The sequence below is a fragment of the Nycticebus coucang genome, chromosome 7 (assembly GCF_027406575.1).
Source record: "Nycticebus coucang isolate mNycCou1 chromosome 7, mNycCou1.pri, whole genome shotgun sequence".
Taxonomy (NCBI): domain Eukaryota; kingdom Metazoa; phylum Chordata; class Mammalia; order Primates; family Lorisidae; genus Nycticebus; species Nycticebus coucang.
Genome location: NC_069786.1, coordinates 79,939,387 through 79,953,688, shown reverse-complemented (window position 1 = coordinate 79,953,688; position 14,302 = coordinate 79,939,387). Strand labels below are relative to the sequence as shown.

General features: G+C 34.3%; 1 protein-coding gene across 4 annotated transcripts in view; it reads left to right on the top strand.

Moving 5' to 3' along the window:
* NCKAP1 (NCK associated protein 1) overlaps positions 1-14,302 on the top strand; it is a 122,794-nt gene that overhangs the window by 57,620 nt on the left and 50,872 nt on the right. For all 4 annotated transcript variants that reach the window (XM_053596670.1, XM_053596671.1, XM_053596673.1 and 1 more), the window contains 6 exons: positions 1,329-1,385; positions 3,780-3,876; positions 4,243-4,349; positions 5,775-5,907; positions 9,126-9,207; positions 11,429-11,487. In XM_053596670.1, the coding sequence (XP_053452645.1) occupies positions 1,329-1,385; positions 3,780-3,876; positions 4,243-4,349; positions 5,775-5,907; positions 9,126-9,207; positions 11,429-11,487 (535 nt within the window). The remainder of the gene's footprint in view (positions 1-1,328; positions 1,386-3,779; positions 3,877-4,242; positions 4,350-5,774; positions 5,908-9,125; positions 9,208-11,428; positions 11,488-14,302) is intronic.

The following is a 14,302-nucleotide window of genomic DNA, read 5'->3' as shown; positions in this document are numbered from 1 at the left end:
TCTGGTTAGTACTTCCACCCCTAATCCAACCTACTCATACTCCTTTCTGAAGTGAGCACTATTTTGACTTCTGTCACCATAGGTGATTGTGATATTCTCATGTCTGTGATCTAACAGTCATGATATGAAGAATAATACCCTGACAACATTCTGTGATTTGGGCTTTGTTATAATTCATTCAGATTGTAAGTCATAAAGCTTGTGTTGCTTAGTATACTGACAACCTCTTGGTGGAATAATATTTCAATGTAAACATTTAAAACCAAGTGGTTTGTATATATTGAATGAACATAATGTGTGGTGCAAGTCAATTTAAAAGCACTATGAAGCCAATTGTCTTTTGTTTTGCCTTTTTAATGATAAATTTATTTAAGAATCTTGTATTTACAGTTGAGAAATTTTAGGTTTTGATTAAATTAAGAATTGTTAATCCAATGTAAAATGTTAATTAGCATAATCAAACTGTAAGTATAAAGCTTTTGATTATAGAGGCTGATGATTACAGAATTAGTATATTTTAGACATTTGCTCAAAGAACACGTGAATCTTAGGGCATTTAAATATAGAAATTGAAGTTCATTTTGGTGTAAGTGGTTTTAGCCAACTTGTAAAGAAGACAACTTTTTTTTAGCAATTTAGGAATTTTGAGTTTTTTATCTGTTATTCATAAAGTTATTTATTAACATTTGTTTTTCCAATGTACCTTTAAACTGATTGGTGTGAGTATTCTGTTCCTTCTAATTAAATTTCTTTTTAATTTGAAAATAAGGTTTTTTTTTAAGAAAATGATAAAAATCACCCATACATAATTCTCTCTCTCAAAATAATTTGAAGTAGACATATGCTTTCTTGCATTCGTTTTCTCCACAAGAACTTTATACTCAGTCACTACTTTTGATCAGTCTATATCCTTTCAGAATTTTTCTATGCTTATAGGATAGGCTTGATAAAATGTCAGAGGTGATAGTTTTTTTTTTGTGCTTTAGGTTTTTGGAAATTACTGTTAAATACATCAGAAGTATAATTTTAATATCTCCATTGGAGCCGAAGGAAGTAGTAAGATTTAGTAAGATAAAAATTTGCATTGCAAAGTTTCATTTAATTTTTGGATTTTTTTGTAACGTGAGAGTTATTTCTTTCAGGAAGGCTTAACTGCAGACCTAATGCTAGGATGTTATTAAACAACCTTCATGCATTTCCAGTTTTAGGACCAGTTTTTTTTGTTAATAAGCAATTTTTAATTGACTTAGTTATTTTACTTATTCATTTTAACTCCTATTTATCAAACTAAGATTAACATGGTTCTAATTTTTTTTTTTTGCATATAGCTATAATAAGCGTATTAATGACATAAGAGAATGCAAGGAAGCAGCTGTGTCACATGCGTAAGTAGTTCTGTTTTATTTGTGGTACTTTTAATCAAGAATTCTTTTCTTAAAGCATTATTTTGTTGAAATGAGTATGGTTCATACTATGCAAGATGTGGTAGTAGAAGATAGGGATTTTTAATCAATGAGAAATATTAAGTATAAACTACATATATATGGTACCCTTAAAATTAGAGAAGATAGATTTAATGTTTGAAGTATTGATAAAATACTATAAGGAAGTACCATGCAGGGCACTTTTAGGTATTATTGCTTAACTGCCATTGTGCTCTTCATACCAGTAAGTTGTGCTGATGTTTTTACTACTTCATAAAAAATGATGTCTTCCACAGTCTCTTGAAGGTGTTTACTTTTGAAAATATGTTAGCCTTACACTTTTTCCCAATTTGTGTTTCTTATATTAGTAAATATATAGATACCCTAAATTAGAAATTAGTGTCTTTAAAGCCTTTGACATTTTCCAGTTATTTTTCTGGTTATAATTCTAAATAATTTGATATCTTACCTTAATTGTTATATACATATATAATGTATAGAGTATTTCTACCAATGAGCTTAGGAAATGTACAGGTAATATTATCTGATCCATCAGTATTTCTAGATAAGGCAGAGTAAAGGTAAGCACTGTTCCATAGATGAAACTATAAAACCCCAAGAAATTTTAGAATTTAAGTCTAGGCTTGCGGAATTTAAACCATTGTATCTGTGCTGTATCATTCCTTGTGTATAATTTCTTACTTTGAATGAAGTAAATTTGTTTACATTATTCAAAAATGATTCTCTAGTTCAGTGGTTCTTAACCTTCCTAATGCTGCGACCCTTTAATACAGTTCCTCATGTTGTGGTGACCCCCAACCATAAAATTATTTTCATTGCTACTAAATGAAGTATGTGCTACTTCATGAAGCATGAAGTATATGTTACCTAATATAGTAGCAACAAAAATAATTTTACGGTTGGGGGTCACCACAACATGAGGAAAACTGTATTAAAGGGTTGCAGCATTAGGAAGGTTGAGAACCACTGCTCTAGTGCAAGTAACATACTTTGGAGTTTGTTAGCATTCCTTTCTGGATCTGTACACATGATTATCACTTCCTCATGGGATAGACCCCATTGTAGACAGATACCATAGTGTCAAAACAATCTTTTATAAACATCTTTTACAAGAAACTTCTTTTTATTCCTTTCTGTTTATTACATACAATAATTATAAGTGGTAAGCAGTAGTAATCCCTGTAACTTGTTACCATGTACCAGGTCCAAGTACTTTATAGACATTTTCTCTCAGTAATGCCACAGACTCCTCACAGCAACTCTGTGGAGTAAATTAGTCAAAATAACATTTTCCCATTTCCTTCTCAGAAATGACACTGGATGATTTTATTATTCAGTAAAAAGAGCTTGTCTTTGAAATTAAAGCAGCATAGTATTATATAGAAATACTGTATCTTAGGCCTCACGAATTATGTGTATATCTTTTGAGGCAAGTGTCATGCTTATTTTATAGATGAGAAACTGAAACAGAGTTGGAGCCTAAGGTCATATAGGCAGAAGATGGATTCTGATTTGAGTCTTCTAAAACTAAATCTACTGTGTCACAGCAAAATTACTGGTGTTATGTATTCTTTATACTTGGGTGTTTCCATATATATTCTTCATATCTCTGTGTGTGTATATATATGCATTAATTTTGTATGCCCATTTACATTTTAAAATTTTCTTGGAACAGTATGTATTTCTCATAGTATGAGGAATTGAAATACTTAGAATTTTTCCTTTGTTAATACGTTAGTGTAAGATCTTTCTAATTTGAATTTTAAAATACCCAGCATGTGAATATTTATGATTATTCCTTTCTTTATCTATTTTTGAACAAGAGCACCAGATTTTATCTCATTTCCTTGTTGACTATAGCTCTTGTTTAATCAGTTTTATATAGTTAATAAGAATATACTTAATAAAGATATTAATAGATAACCAGATGTTTATTGTAGTATTTATTAATTTCTATGTAGAAGTGACAAAAAATATATATAGTACAGTTTTTGCCTCTAAAATTTCAGTCCAGTTTATAAAGTGCTATGCTATATAATACTAAAATTTCAGCGATTACTGAGAAATAAATAGCTGGATATTAGGAAATATTTCTTGAAGGTTGGGTAGGATTTTGATAGGAATAGAGTCTTGGTATCAAAAGCAACACAAGAAAGACTAAGGATAAACATAAGATTAGCTCACTTAAGGATAAGTACAGAAAGATGATTTTTATAGGGGCTTTTGTGTCCTAACAAAAAACTTGGGAAGTAAAATTGGAAATGCTAGTTACTTTAAATGCTAATCATAATTTTAGTAGAAGCAGATAAACGATAATGGTGTCTTTCCTTATAGTGGTTCAATGCACAGAGAGAGACGCAAGTTTTTAAGATCTGCCCTGAAAGAATTGGCTACTGTTCTCTCTGATCAACCTGGCTTGCTAGGTCCCAAGGTAATGGGTTTTTAAAAATTTTTATTTGAATACTTGCACCATATTAAAATTGTTAAAATTTCATTCATGTGAAAGTTTACTAAAATTTGAGTCAAGGTCTGCATAAAAGGATTTTTATATTTACAGAAATAAATTTGCTAACTTGACATTGGTAAATCATACCTCCTTGCATTTTTCTTCTTTGTTTGCATTCTCTTCCTCATCCATACTTCCAAATTCTCTTCTGTCCCCTTCTGTTTGTCGTGTCTCTCTTTTGAATTTGATATTATCATTTCTTGCCAATGATTTTTTACTTAGAGAAAAGTTATTAATTGGTTTTGGTTTTAAACTTTGAATGAGAGTAAACAATGTTATTTTTTTTAATAGGCACTTTTTGTTTTTATGGCATTATCTTTTGCCCGTGATGAAATTATCTGGCTACTTCGTCATGCAGATAACATGCCAAAGAAGAGTGCAGATGACTTTATAGATAAGTAAGTTAGCAACATTAAAACAATTTTCTGTGTACAAATGATTCTTGATTTACAGTGGGGTTACATCCAGATAAACCCTTCATAAGTTGGCAACATGATGAATTATGATGTATTTAACAACAAAAGCTGCCTACTGAGCATCATAGTTTGGCCTAGTCTACTATAAACATGTTCAGAATGCTTTTATTAGCCTATGGTTGGGCAAAATCAGTCTGGCAACACGATATATTAGTAGAGTATCATTTGTTTTCTCTGGTGATTATGTGGCTGACTGGAAGTTGTAGGTTGCTGCTGCCGCCTGTATATCTTGGGAAAAGATCAAAATTCACATTTGAAGTACAGTTCCTACAGAATGCATATGCTTTGACACCACTGTAAAGTAGAAAAAATCATAAATCAAACCTTCATTAAGTCTTGGACCATCTGTATTCTGTAATGGAATCTGGGAACTTGTATTTAAAGCAAAATTATTCTGAAGAACATGGAACATGTTCTAGAGCTTTCTCTATTTGTCAAAATAGAAATATTTATAATATATCATTAGGTGATATGAATTATAATTCGAGGTCAACTTCAGCTTGAAATGAGGACTTTTAATGTTTTCTTTGTAGTATGGCAAACTGATGATAAAATTCTTGTTTTCTTTCTACGTCCAATAATATTTACTATGGAATTCTTTTTTTCAAAAGTTTTTACTACACAAACCATTTAAATAAAAATTATTATAGTGTAGAGTTGCAACTCAGTGTGTCATTAAAATGTCTTTTTCTCATTTTAGCCCAAAATCTGTCAACTGGAGTTAGATAAATTAAGCTGAGAAATAAGAACATACAGAAAAATCTTATTTCTTGCTAATCTTCTTTCATTAGAGATTTTATGACCTATTTATAAGATGTCCTGATTTTATTTTTTATTTTGGATTTTATTTTTAGGTTGGATTTTTTTTTTTTTTTTGAGACAGTTTTAATTTGTTGCCCTCAGTAGAGTCCTGTGGCATCATAACTCACAGCAACCTCAAACTCTGGGGCTCAAGCAATTCTCTTGCATCAGCCTCTCGAGTAGCTCGGACTACAGGCACCTGCTACAATGCCCAGCTATTTTTAGAGATGAGGTCTTGTTCTGGCTCAGGCTGGTCTGGAACCTGTGAGCTCAGGCCATCCACCTGTCTCAGCCTCCCAGAGTGCTAGGATTATAGGCGTGAGCCACTATGCAGATATTTTTGCTTTGATCTTTAGTATTAGCTTTTTTTTTGTTTGTTTTTGCTTTCCATAAGTTCTTTATTTGTATGAAATAATTTAAAAAGTGACATTTAATATTAATGCCCATTTTAATAAAAAACTTCTAAAAATAATATTGAGGGCATTTAATATTTTCTTTGATAATACATTTCTTCTTTGAAATATTTTTCTCGAATTTCTTAAAAAGGCACATTGCAGAATTAATATTTTACATGGAAGAGCTTAGAGCACATGTAAGGAAATATGGACCTGTAATGCAGAGGTATTACGTGCAGTACCTTTCTGGCTTTGATGCTGTTGTCCTCAATGAACTTGTACAGGTAAAAATTGTCTCGTATTATTCCTCCTTTTGTTCCTCCTCTCTCCCATTTTTTTTAGTAATTGATTGGCTTGCTCAACAAACATTTATAAAATATAATCACGTTTCGAACAGTGGTTCCAAGAGTCAATAAGACATGGTCAAATTTTGCAAAGGAGATTTTTTAGAGAGAAGGAAGCAATTGGTTGTAGTCTAATGTGATTGATGTTACGCATAAAGTATATATAAAGCTCAGAGTAAACACAATGAAGGAATGTTATCCTGGAGCGGGAGGTATATACTAACCAATGTAGAGGGCCTAGAGAAAGTAGAGGTTAGTTATATATCAGATTTACTACTTAGAAACATCACGCTGGCTCAGTATGGATGATAGATTGCTGGGGATCATGGGATGAAGCAGAAGAAAAGTTATTATAGTAGTCAAAGTGAGTGAGACCTAATAAGAGCCTTAAATTGAACAATGGTTATAGATACATGGAAGAGATGACTGAGATAATATAATTGATAATTAAGTATTAGAAGAAAAATAGAATAAAATCTTTGGGGGCATTATGTTAGATAATGGCCAGTAAATAAAGATTTCTGTTTTTTGAAACAGTCTCATTTTGTCACCCTCAGTAGGGTGCTGTGGTATTATAGCTCACAACAACCTCAAACTCTTGGGCTCAAGTGATTCTCTTGCCTCAGCCTCCCAAGTAGGTGGGACTACAGGTGCCCACCACAACACCTGTCTGTTTTTAGAGATGGGGCTTGCTCTTGCACAGGCTGGTCTCAAACCCGTAAGCTCAGGCAATCCACCTGGCCTCGGCCTCCTAGAGTGCTAGGATTACAGGCATGAGCCATTGCACCCAGTCACTAAAGATTTCACTGGATGTTCTAATTTAAATGTCCTAATTTTATTTTCGTTTTGAATTTTTCTCTATTAATTTTAAGTCCTAGCTTTTTGGTTTGTTTTCCTTAATTTATTTGATCTTTTTCACATTTAACTTTTAAAATGTTTATTCCAAATAAATGGACTGTAAGAAAAATAGTATTTTATTTTACTTCCCTTTATAAAATTGCAGGTGTCTAAAACTACTGTAAACAAAAAGCAATTATTTTTATATAAAGACTACACTAAAGTTGCTGGTTTTCCAGAGAAATACCATATTTTGAAATCCACATTTTTTCAAATCAACCTAAAAATACAGATAAGAAAAAATTGTGCATATAATTACTTGCCTTGAATTCCATGTTGTTATCCTAAACTGCATAGTTTATTTCTTCTTTTACCCACTAGATGGAGCTTGGAGATGCTTTCGGAAAGTCCATTAAAAAAGGGCACAGAAAACCTAGAGTATTATTCTTGCTGTAGTTTTATTTGAATAGTTGCTGTGTAATAAATAAGCCAGAGGCTGTTGTTAACTGTTTATTATTTATTTGTACTAAGATGCAATTTAAAAAGCAAACCAGCTCCTGGTTTTATGTAATTTTTAAAATGGTCTATGGCTACCTGGACATTTATTAATAAATTTTACAGATTTTTGTTAGAGTACTAGAGTTTTTAAGTCACTTGAAGTCTATTTTTATATAAACTGAGAAAATTAATTATTAACATTTCTTCTGGGATTATAGCAATAGTAGTATCAGTAGCAGCAAAAATAGTGATTTTAATAATTATCAGATTTATTGATAGTATGTATATCTTATTAAATGTAAATCTGTACAGTAGTTCTGTGAAGGTAGGTATAGTTACTCTTACTTGTTAAAGAAAAAAGATAGTATGTAACTTGCTAGTATCACACCCTTCATGAATAATCAAGCCGGTATTCAAGCTCAAGTCTTAACTCCAAAACCTGAGCATTTTTACTACCCTCTACTTTTGCAAAGTACATTAACTGTGTTTTAAACTATTTGGTAGGGTGTAAAAGTAAAACTAAGATTATAAACAAGTTGGTATAGAACTAGGATTATAAACAATATATTTCATCGTAGTAAGTGTTAATTTTTTTATTTTGGTAAAATATATGTAAGAAAATTTACCATCACAACCATTTTTAAGTATACAGTTCAGTGAGATTCTTGTTGTTCTATAGGTCTTAATATTTTGAAAATTTATTTTGTTTATGCTATTTGTGAGCTAAACTTTTTAAAAAAATAATTATACTTTAGCATTTACAAATATTCACCTTTTAAAAGCTAGTTTGAAAGGAGTTTTTCTGGTCCATATTTTGTTGAGGCATAATTTGCATTCAACAAAAATCACCTATTTTGAGTGTATATTTTAAATTTTGATAGCTATGTTCATTCCCATAACCATCACCAAGATGAAGTATTTCTAACACCTTTAAAAGTTTGTTTGTGGGTGGTGCCTGTGGCTCAGTCGGTAAGGCGCCGGCCCCATATACCGAGGGTGGCGGGTTCAAACCCAGCCCCGGCCAAACTGCAACCAAAAAATAGCCAGGCGTTGTGGCGGGCGCCTGTAGTCCCAGCTACTCGGGAGGCTGAGGCAAGAGAATCGCTTAAGCCCAGGAGTTGGAGGTTGCTGTGAGCTGTGTGAGGCCATGGCACTCTACCAAGGGCCATAAAGTGAGACTCTGTCTCTACAAAAAAAAAAAGTTTGCGTACCTATATTTTGGATTCTTTCATAGATTACCTGACACAGCTGATCTGATGTTTGTCACTATAGTTTTGTTTGCCTTTATAAATTTTTTCTCGTGTAAGTAGAATCATACATTATATGATCTTTTATTTTTTATTTCTTTCACTCAACATAATGTTACTGAGATTCACTTGTTATGGTTTATATTAAAATGACATTCCTTTTGGGTGGCACCTAGAGCTCAGTGGATAGGGCGCCGGCCACATAACATGCAGGCTGGTGAGTTCAAACCTGGCCTGGGCCAGCTGAACAACAATGACGACTGCAACAGTGAAAATAGCCGAGTGTTGTGGCCGGTGCCTATAGTCCCAGCTACTTGGGAGACTGAGGCAAGAGAATCGCTTAAGCCCAAGAGTTGGAGGTTGCTGTCATCTGTGATGCCACTGCACTCTACCAAGGGTGACATAGTGAGACTCTGTCTCAAAAAAAAAAAAAAAAAAATTTTTTTTTTTCCATTCCTTTCTTTACTGCATTCCATGGTATGGTTGTACCACTTTGTTTATCCATCCACTAGTTGATGGACCTGTGAGTTGACTCCCAACTAAATATTTTTAACATTTTTTAAATTTCTTTTTCAGAATCTTTCTGTTTGCCCTGAAGATGAGTCAATCATCATGTCCTCTTTTGTTAACACTATGACTTCCCTAAGTGTGAAACAAGGTAGTAAGTCTTTTAAGTAAAAGCATATTATCTTCTGATTAGTTTTTCAAATGTGATTAAGAGAGAATTTAACAGTTAATTTTTATGGAATTAATTATCTTTGGACATACTGTCTTTTAACTTTGTTCCCTTGGAAGGAAAAATTTTCAAAATGAATTTGTGGTGATTTTTACAAAAACCGTAAGATGATAGTTTAGTATTTCTTACTATTCAGCAGAAAAAAGGGTGACATTTTGTACCAAAGTATAAAAAGAACAAAAAAAGAGAACTGCATATCGTTAACAAAGGATGTATTCGGCCTAAGCATACCTACGACAATAGTAGATATTATTATAAAATGTTTGGTCAATGCCAGGCACTTTATATTATTCCACTTAGTCCATATGACTTTTGTTTGTTTGTTCTTTTAGAGACGGGGTCTCATTCTGTTACCAAGGCTGGAGTCTAGTGGCCATATAATAGCTATAGCCTCAAACTCCTGGGCTCAAGGAGGGTCCTCCTTCTTCAGCCTACTGAGTAGTTAGAACTGCAGACTGATGCTGCCACAGCTGGCTGATTTTTTTTTTTTAAGAAATCAGGAACTTGCTGTGTTGTTCAGGCTGGTCTCAAACTCTTATCCTCAAGAATTCCTCCTAACCTTGGCCTCCCAGAGTGCTAGGATCATAGACATGAGTCACTATGCCTGGCCCATATCTGTAGCAGCCCATACAGTGTGGCAAGGAGGAGTCAGAGTTATAAGAAACACCTGAATTGTTCATTAATGTAACACCTTGGTGAAAAGGACATGAGGAAGGATTTGGCTCTCCTAACAAACATGAGAGCTCCCAAGATGAGAGCATCAGTAATTGGCTGTCTCTACACTGTGATGTTAAGAGCCACCAGAGTGTGTCTGTAAGAGGTTGGAGGAGAAGGCAGTCGTGAGCGCGTATTCTATCAGGGACTCGCTCACTCTGTGTGGCCTCTGCCTGCAGAATGCCTGCAAGGCATCTCTCTATGAAAGATGTATTCGTCTGCTAAGACTGCTCTACTCCCTCAAATACTGTCTTTCTCTTTCTCTCCCTTATGCTAAGGCAAATAGCCCTAAGGCACCTAAGAACAATTGTTTCCAAGCAGGATAGCCTAGTGGTCTGCTGCTGGATGGTAGATAAGCCGGGGGCCAGAAACCTGGCCAGTCCCGGGCTGACACATACCACTTTTTTCTACACTGTTATTTGACAGATGGGGAAACCTACAATTTAAGAGTTTATCCTCTCATTTACCTAACATAATTCACCAAGCTAACAGCTTTTAAGTGAAAATAGGAATTTGAACTCAGGTCTGTCGTTTTTAAAAATTGATTTTAGTTCAAGCAGTCTTTATAGCTACCCCATTTAAGTAATGAAACTACTATATCTTGCCTGGCGATGTTTGGTTTATATGGAGTTATTTTGTGGCGCAAAAGCATGCTGACTAAAGTTTCTGTTCATAGCATCCCTTAAGTTCTAGCTCCTTGAAATTGACATGAAAGCACACTGAGAATCAGAGAGCTTAGGGGAGATATGTGTACTTCTCTTAGCATAACCAAGAGATTTGAGAATTGTTTCACTGTCTTAGATCTTAAATTCTGAAATTTTTTTTAACTATACAATATACATGAACTTAATCAACTTAACCATTTCTGAGTTACAGTCAGTAGTAAGTGTATTCATATTGTTGTACAACCATTCTCCAAAACTTTTTCATCTTCCAAAACTGAAACTCTAGCCACTAAACAACAATACACTATTTCCCTCTCTTGTCAGGCCCTGGCAACCACCATTTCACTTTCTGTTTCTGTGAATCTGACTACTCTAGATACCTCATATAAGTGGAATCATGCAGTATTTGTCTTTTTGTGACTAGTTAATTTCACTGTGTGTACTGTCCTTAAGGTTTAGCCATAGTAGCATATGTCAGAATGTCCTTCCTCCTGAAGGCAGAATAATATCCCATTGTATTTATATATTGCATTTTTGTTTATCCGTTCATTTGTCAATGGACATTTAAGTTACTTCCATTTTTGCCTATTGTGGATAATATTGCTGTGAATATGGGTATATAGATATCTTTTCAAGACCTTGGTTTTAATTGTTCCAGATATATGCACAGAAATGGAATTGTCTTAGCTTTTAAATTTTAAAATGTCATTATAGATTGTGAAAACATTAATTTACTTTGTAATCCTTTTTTTTTTCTATTACAGTTGAAGATGGTGAAGTATTTGATTTTAGAGGAATGAGGTTAGATTGGTTTAGGTTACAGGTAAGAATAATTTAAATTTTACTGTTATTTAATACATTAGTTGGTTTTTTTGTTTTTGTTTTTGAGACAAAGTCTTGCTCTATTGCCCCAACTAGAGTGTAGTGGCATTATCATAGCTTACAGCAACCTCAAACTCCTGAGCACAAATGATCCTCCTGCCTCAGCCTCCTGAGTAGCTGGGACTACAGGTGCATTTGATCACACCTGACTAATTTTCTTGTTTTTTATAGTGTAGGGTCATGTTCTTGCTCAGGCTGGTCTCAAACTCCTGACCTCAAGCAATCCTAGCTAAGCCTTCTAAAGTGCTAGCACTCAATGGCCTGAATACATTAAGTAACATGAAAAATTATATAGCAGAATCATAAAATTATTGAAAATCCTTTTTTTTTTTTTTTGACACAGTATTTAACTTTCTTACCTCTGGTAGAGTGCCGTGGCATCACTGCTTTATAGCAACCTCAAACTCTTGGGCTCAAGTGATTATCTTGCCTCAGCCACCCAAGTAGCTGGGACTATAGGCACCTGCCACAACACCCAGCTGTTTTTCAGAGACAGGGTCTCACTTTTGCTCAAGCTGGTCCTAAACTCTTGAACTCAAGCGATCCAGCTGCCTCAGCCTCCCAGACTGCTAGGATTACAGGCGTGAGCCACTACGCCTGGCCAAAAATACTTCTTTTTTATAACTAACCTTAAACATTAATTGTTAAACTTGGATGAATTGACAAGTTAAGCCAATGTAAAAGGGCTTTTGAGGTTCTTGTAATTTAAAAATACAGTAGAATCTCCATAGTTGACTACCTTCCTAAATTGACCACCTCCTTAAGATGGCCTAATTTTCATAGACTAAACATGCGCCACATGTGCGTTTCAGTACAGTAGGTCTAGTTCCTTATGTTGACCACCTCTATATGTTGACCAGTTACAGACCCTTCTGTGGTCAATGTACAGAGGTTCTGCTGTATCTAGACATCTAAATCTCATTCTCTCTCCTGATTATCATGATTCAAATACTTAATTCTAAGGTGAAAGCACAAAATCTTTTCGATAATATATTTATACTCTGGTATGGAAGTAAATTTTTTATAAAGGGATAGTTGATTTTAGGCTTGTGGGCCGTATATTCTCTGTCTTTACTACTCAGTTCTGTGTTCTACTGTGAGAGCGGCCATAGAAAATGGGAATAGCTATGTTCCAGTAAAACTTATGTTTTTAAAAAGAAGCATCTAGCTCACAGGCCACTGTTTGCCTTCACTTCATGTACCAACGGCTTCAACTTTCTGAAATACAGAAATAAATAAACTTTAAGAGTATTCCCTCAATATATAACTCGTATACAATGTTTTTAAGGGCTTTAAAGATTTAAGCCTAACATCTTTATATATATTGTAAATTTAATGATAAAAATTAATTGCTCATTAATATTTTTAGTAATTATGGGAAAATGACTTAGTGTTCTCAATAATCTGTATCTTTTTATATACATGTATTTTAAGATAACAATATTACATTATGAATAGTCCAACCATCTCTTTGTACCTTTACCATTCCCCCAAAATACTTTTTTCTTTTTTTTAAGAGTCTCAGTATGTTGCCCTGAGTAGAGTGTGGTGGCATCACAGCTCACAGCAACCTCAAACTCTTGGGCTTAAGCAATTCTCTTGCCTCAGCCTCCCAAGTAGCTAGGACTACAGGTGCCCCAAAATACTTTTAATTACTAGTCTAGCCAGGCGCAGTGGTTCATGCCTACAACCTCACACTTTGAGAGGCCAAGATAGGAGGATTGATTGAAATCAGGAGTTCAGGACTGGCTTAGGCAACAGAGCAGAACTTGCATCTCTACAAAAAATAAGAACATTAGCTGAGTGTGGTGCTACTCGCCTATAGTCCCAGCTGCTCAGGCGGGTAAGGAGGATCACTTGATCCTAGGAGATTGAGGTTGCTGTGAGTGTGAGTGTGATGACACTACATTGTACTTTAGTCCTGGCATAAGAGTAAGACTCTGCTCAAAAAAAAAAAAATAATAATAATAATAACAGCTAGTCTATATCCTTTCAGATGTCCAAACATGTAAATGAGATAGTATTACATACTTTTTTGCCACTTAAAAAAAGTAGAATTTCAGGCCAGGCACAGTGGCTCATGGCCATAAACCTGGCAGTCTGGGAGGCAGAGGCAAGTGGATCCCTTAATTCTAGGAATTTGAGACCAGACTGAGCAAGAGTGAGGCCCTGTCTCTACTAAAAATAGGAAAAAAATTAGCCAGGTGTTGTGGCAGGTGCCTGTAGTGCCAGCTACTTGGGAGGCTGAGGAAGGAGGATTGCTTGAGTCCAAGAGTTTGAGGTTGCTGTGAGCTCGGCTGATGCCATGGCACTCTAGCCTGGAACAGAGTGAGATGCTATCTCAGGGGGGAAACATAGAATTTCTATCTGTTTAATTAAAAAGTGAAAATATAGGCAATATTTATTTGTGGAAGAGATTTTTAGATGGACACAATCTCAGTAATGATTCTCAGGAAGAACATACTTTTCTGGCATTCTGCTTATGTCCCTGAGGTGTTTTTGCTTTTCTTGTGTTCTTTCCTTCTAGTCTCAAAATACACAGGTACTTTTTTCCCTCTTGATCTATGTTTTTAGGGAACTTATTTTTAGAAATGGAAATTATGTAAATAAAGTATTATATTAAGTAACTTGCCTTAGCTTACAAAACCAATTAGTAGGGGAGCAAGTAACCACATGTCAAATAACCACCATCCCCAAATACTAAATGTGTGTGTATTAGGGGTTATTTTCTTATTACCAATAAAAATTTTTTTTTT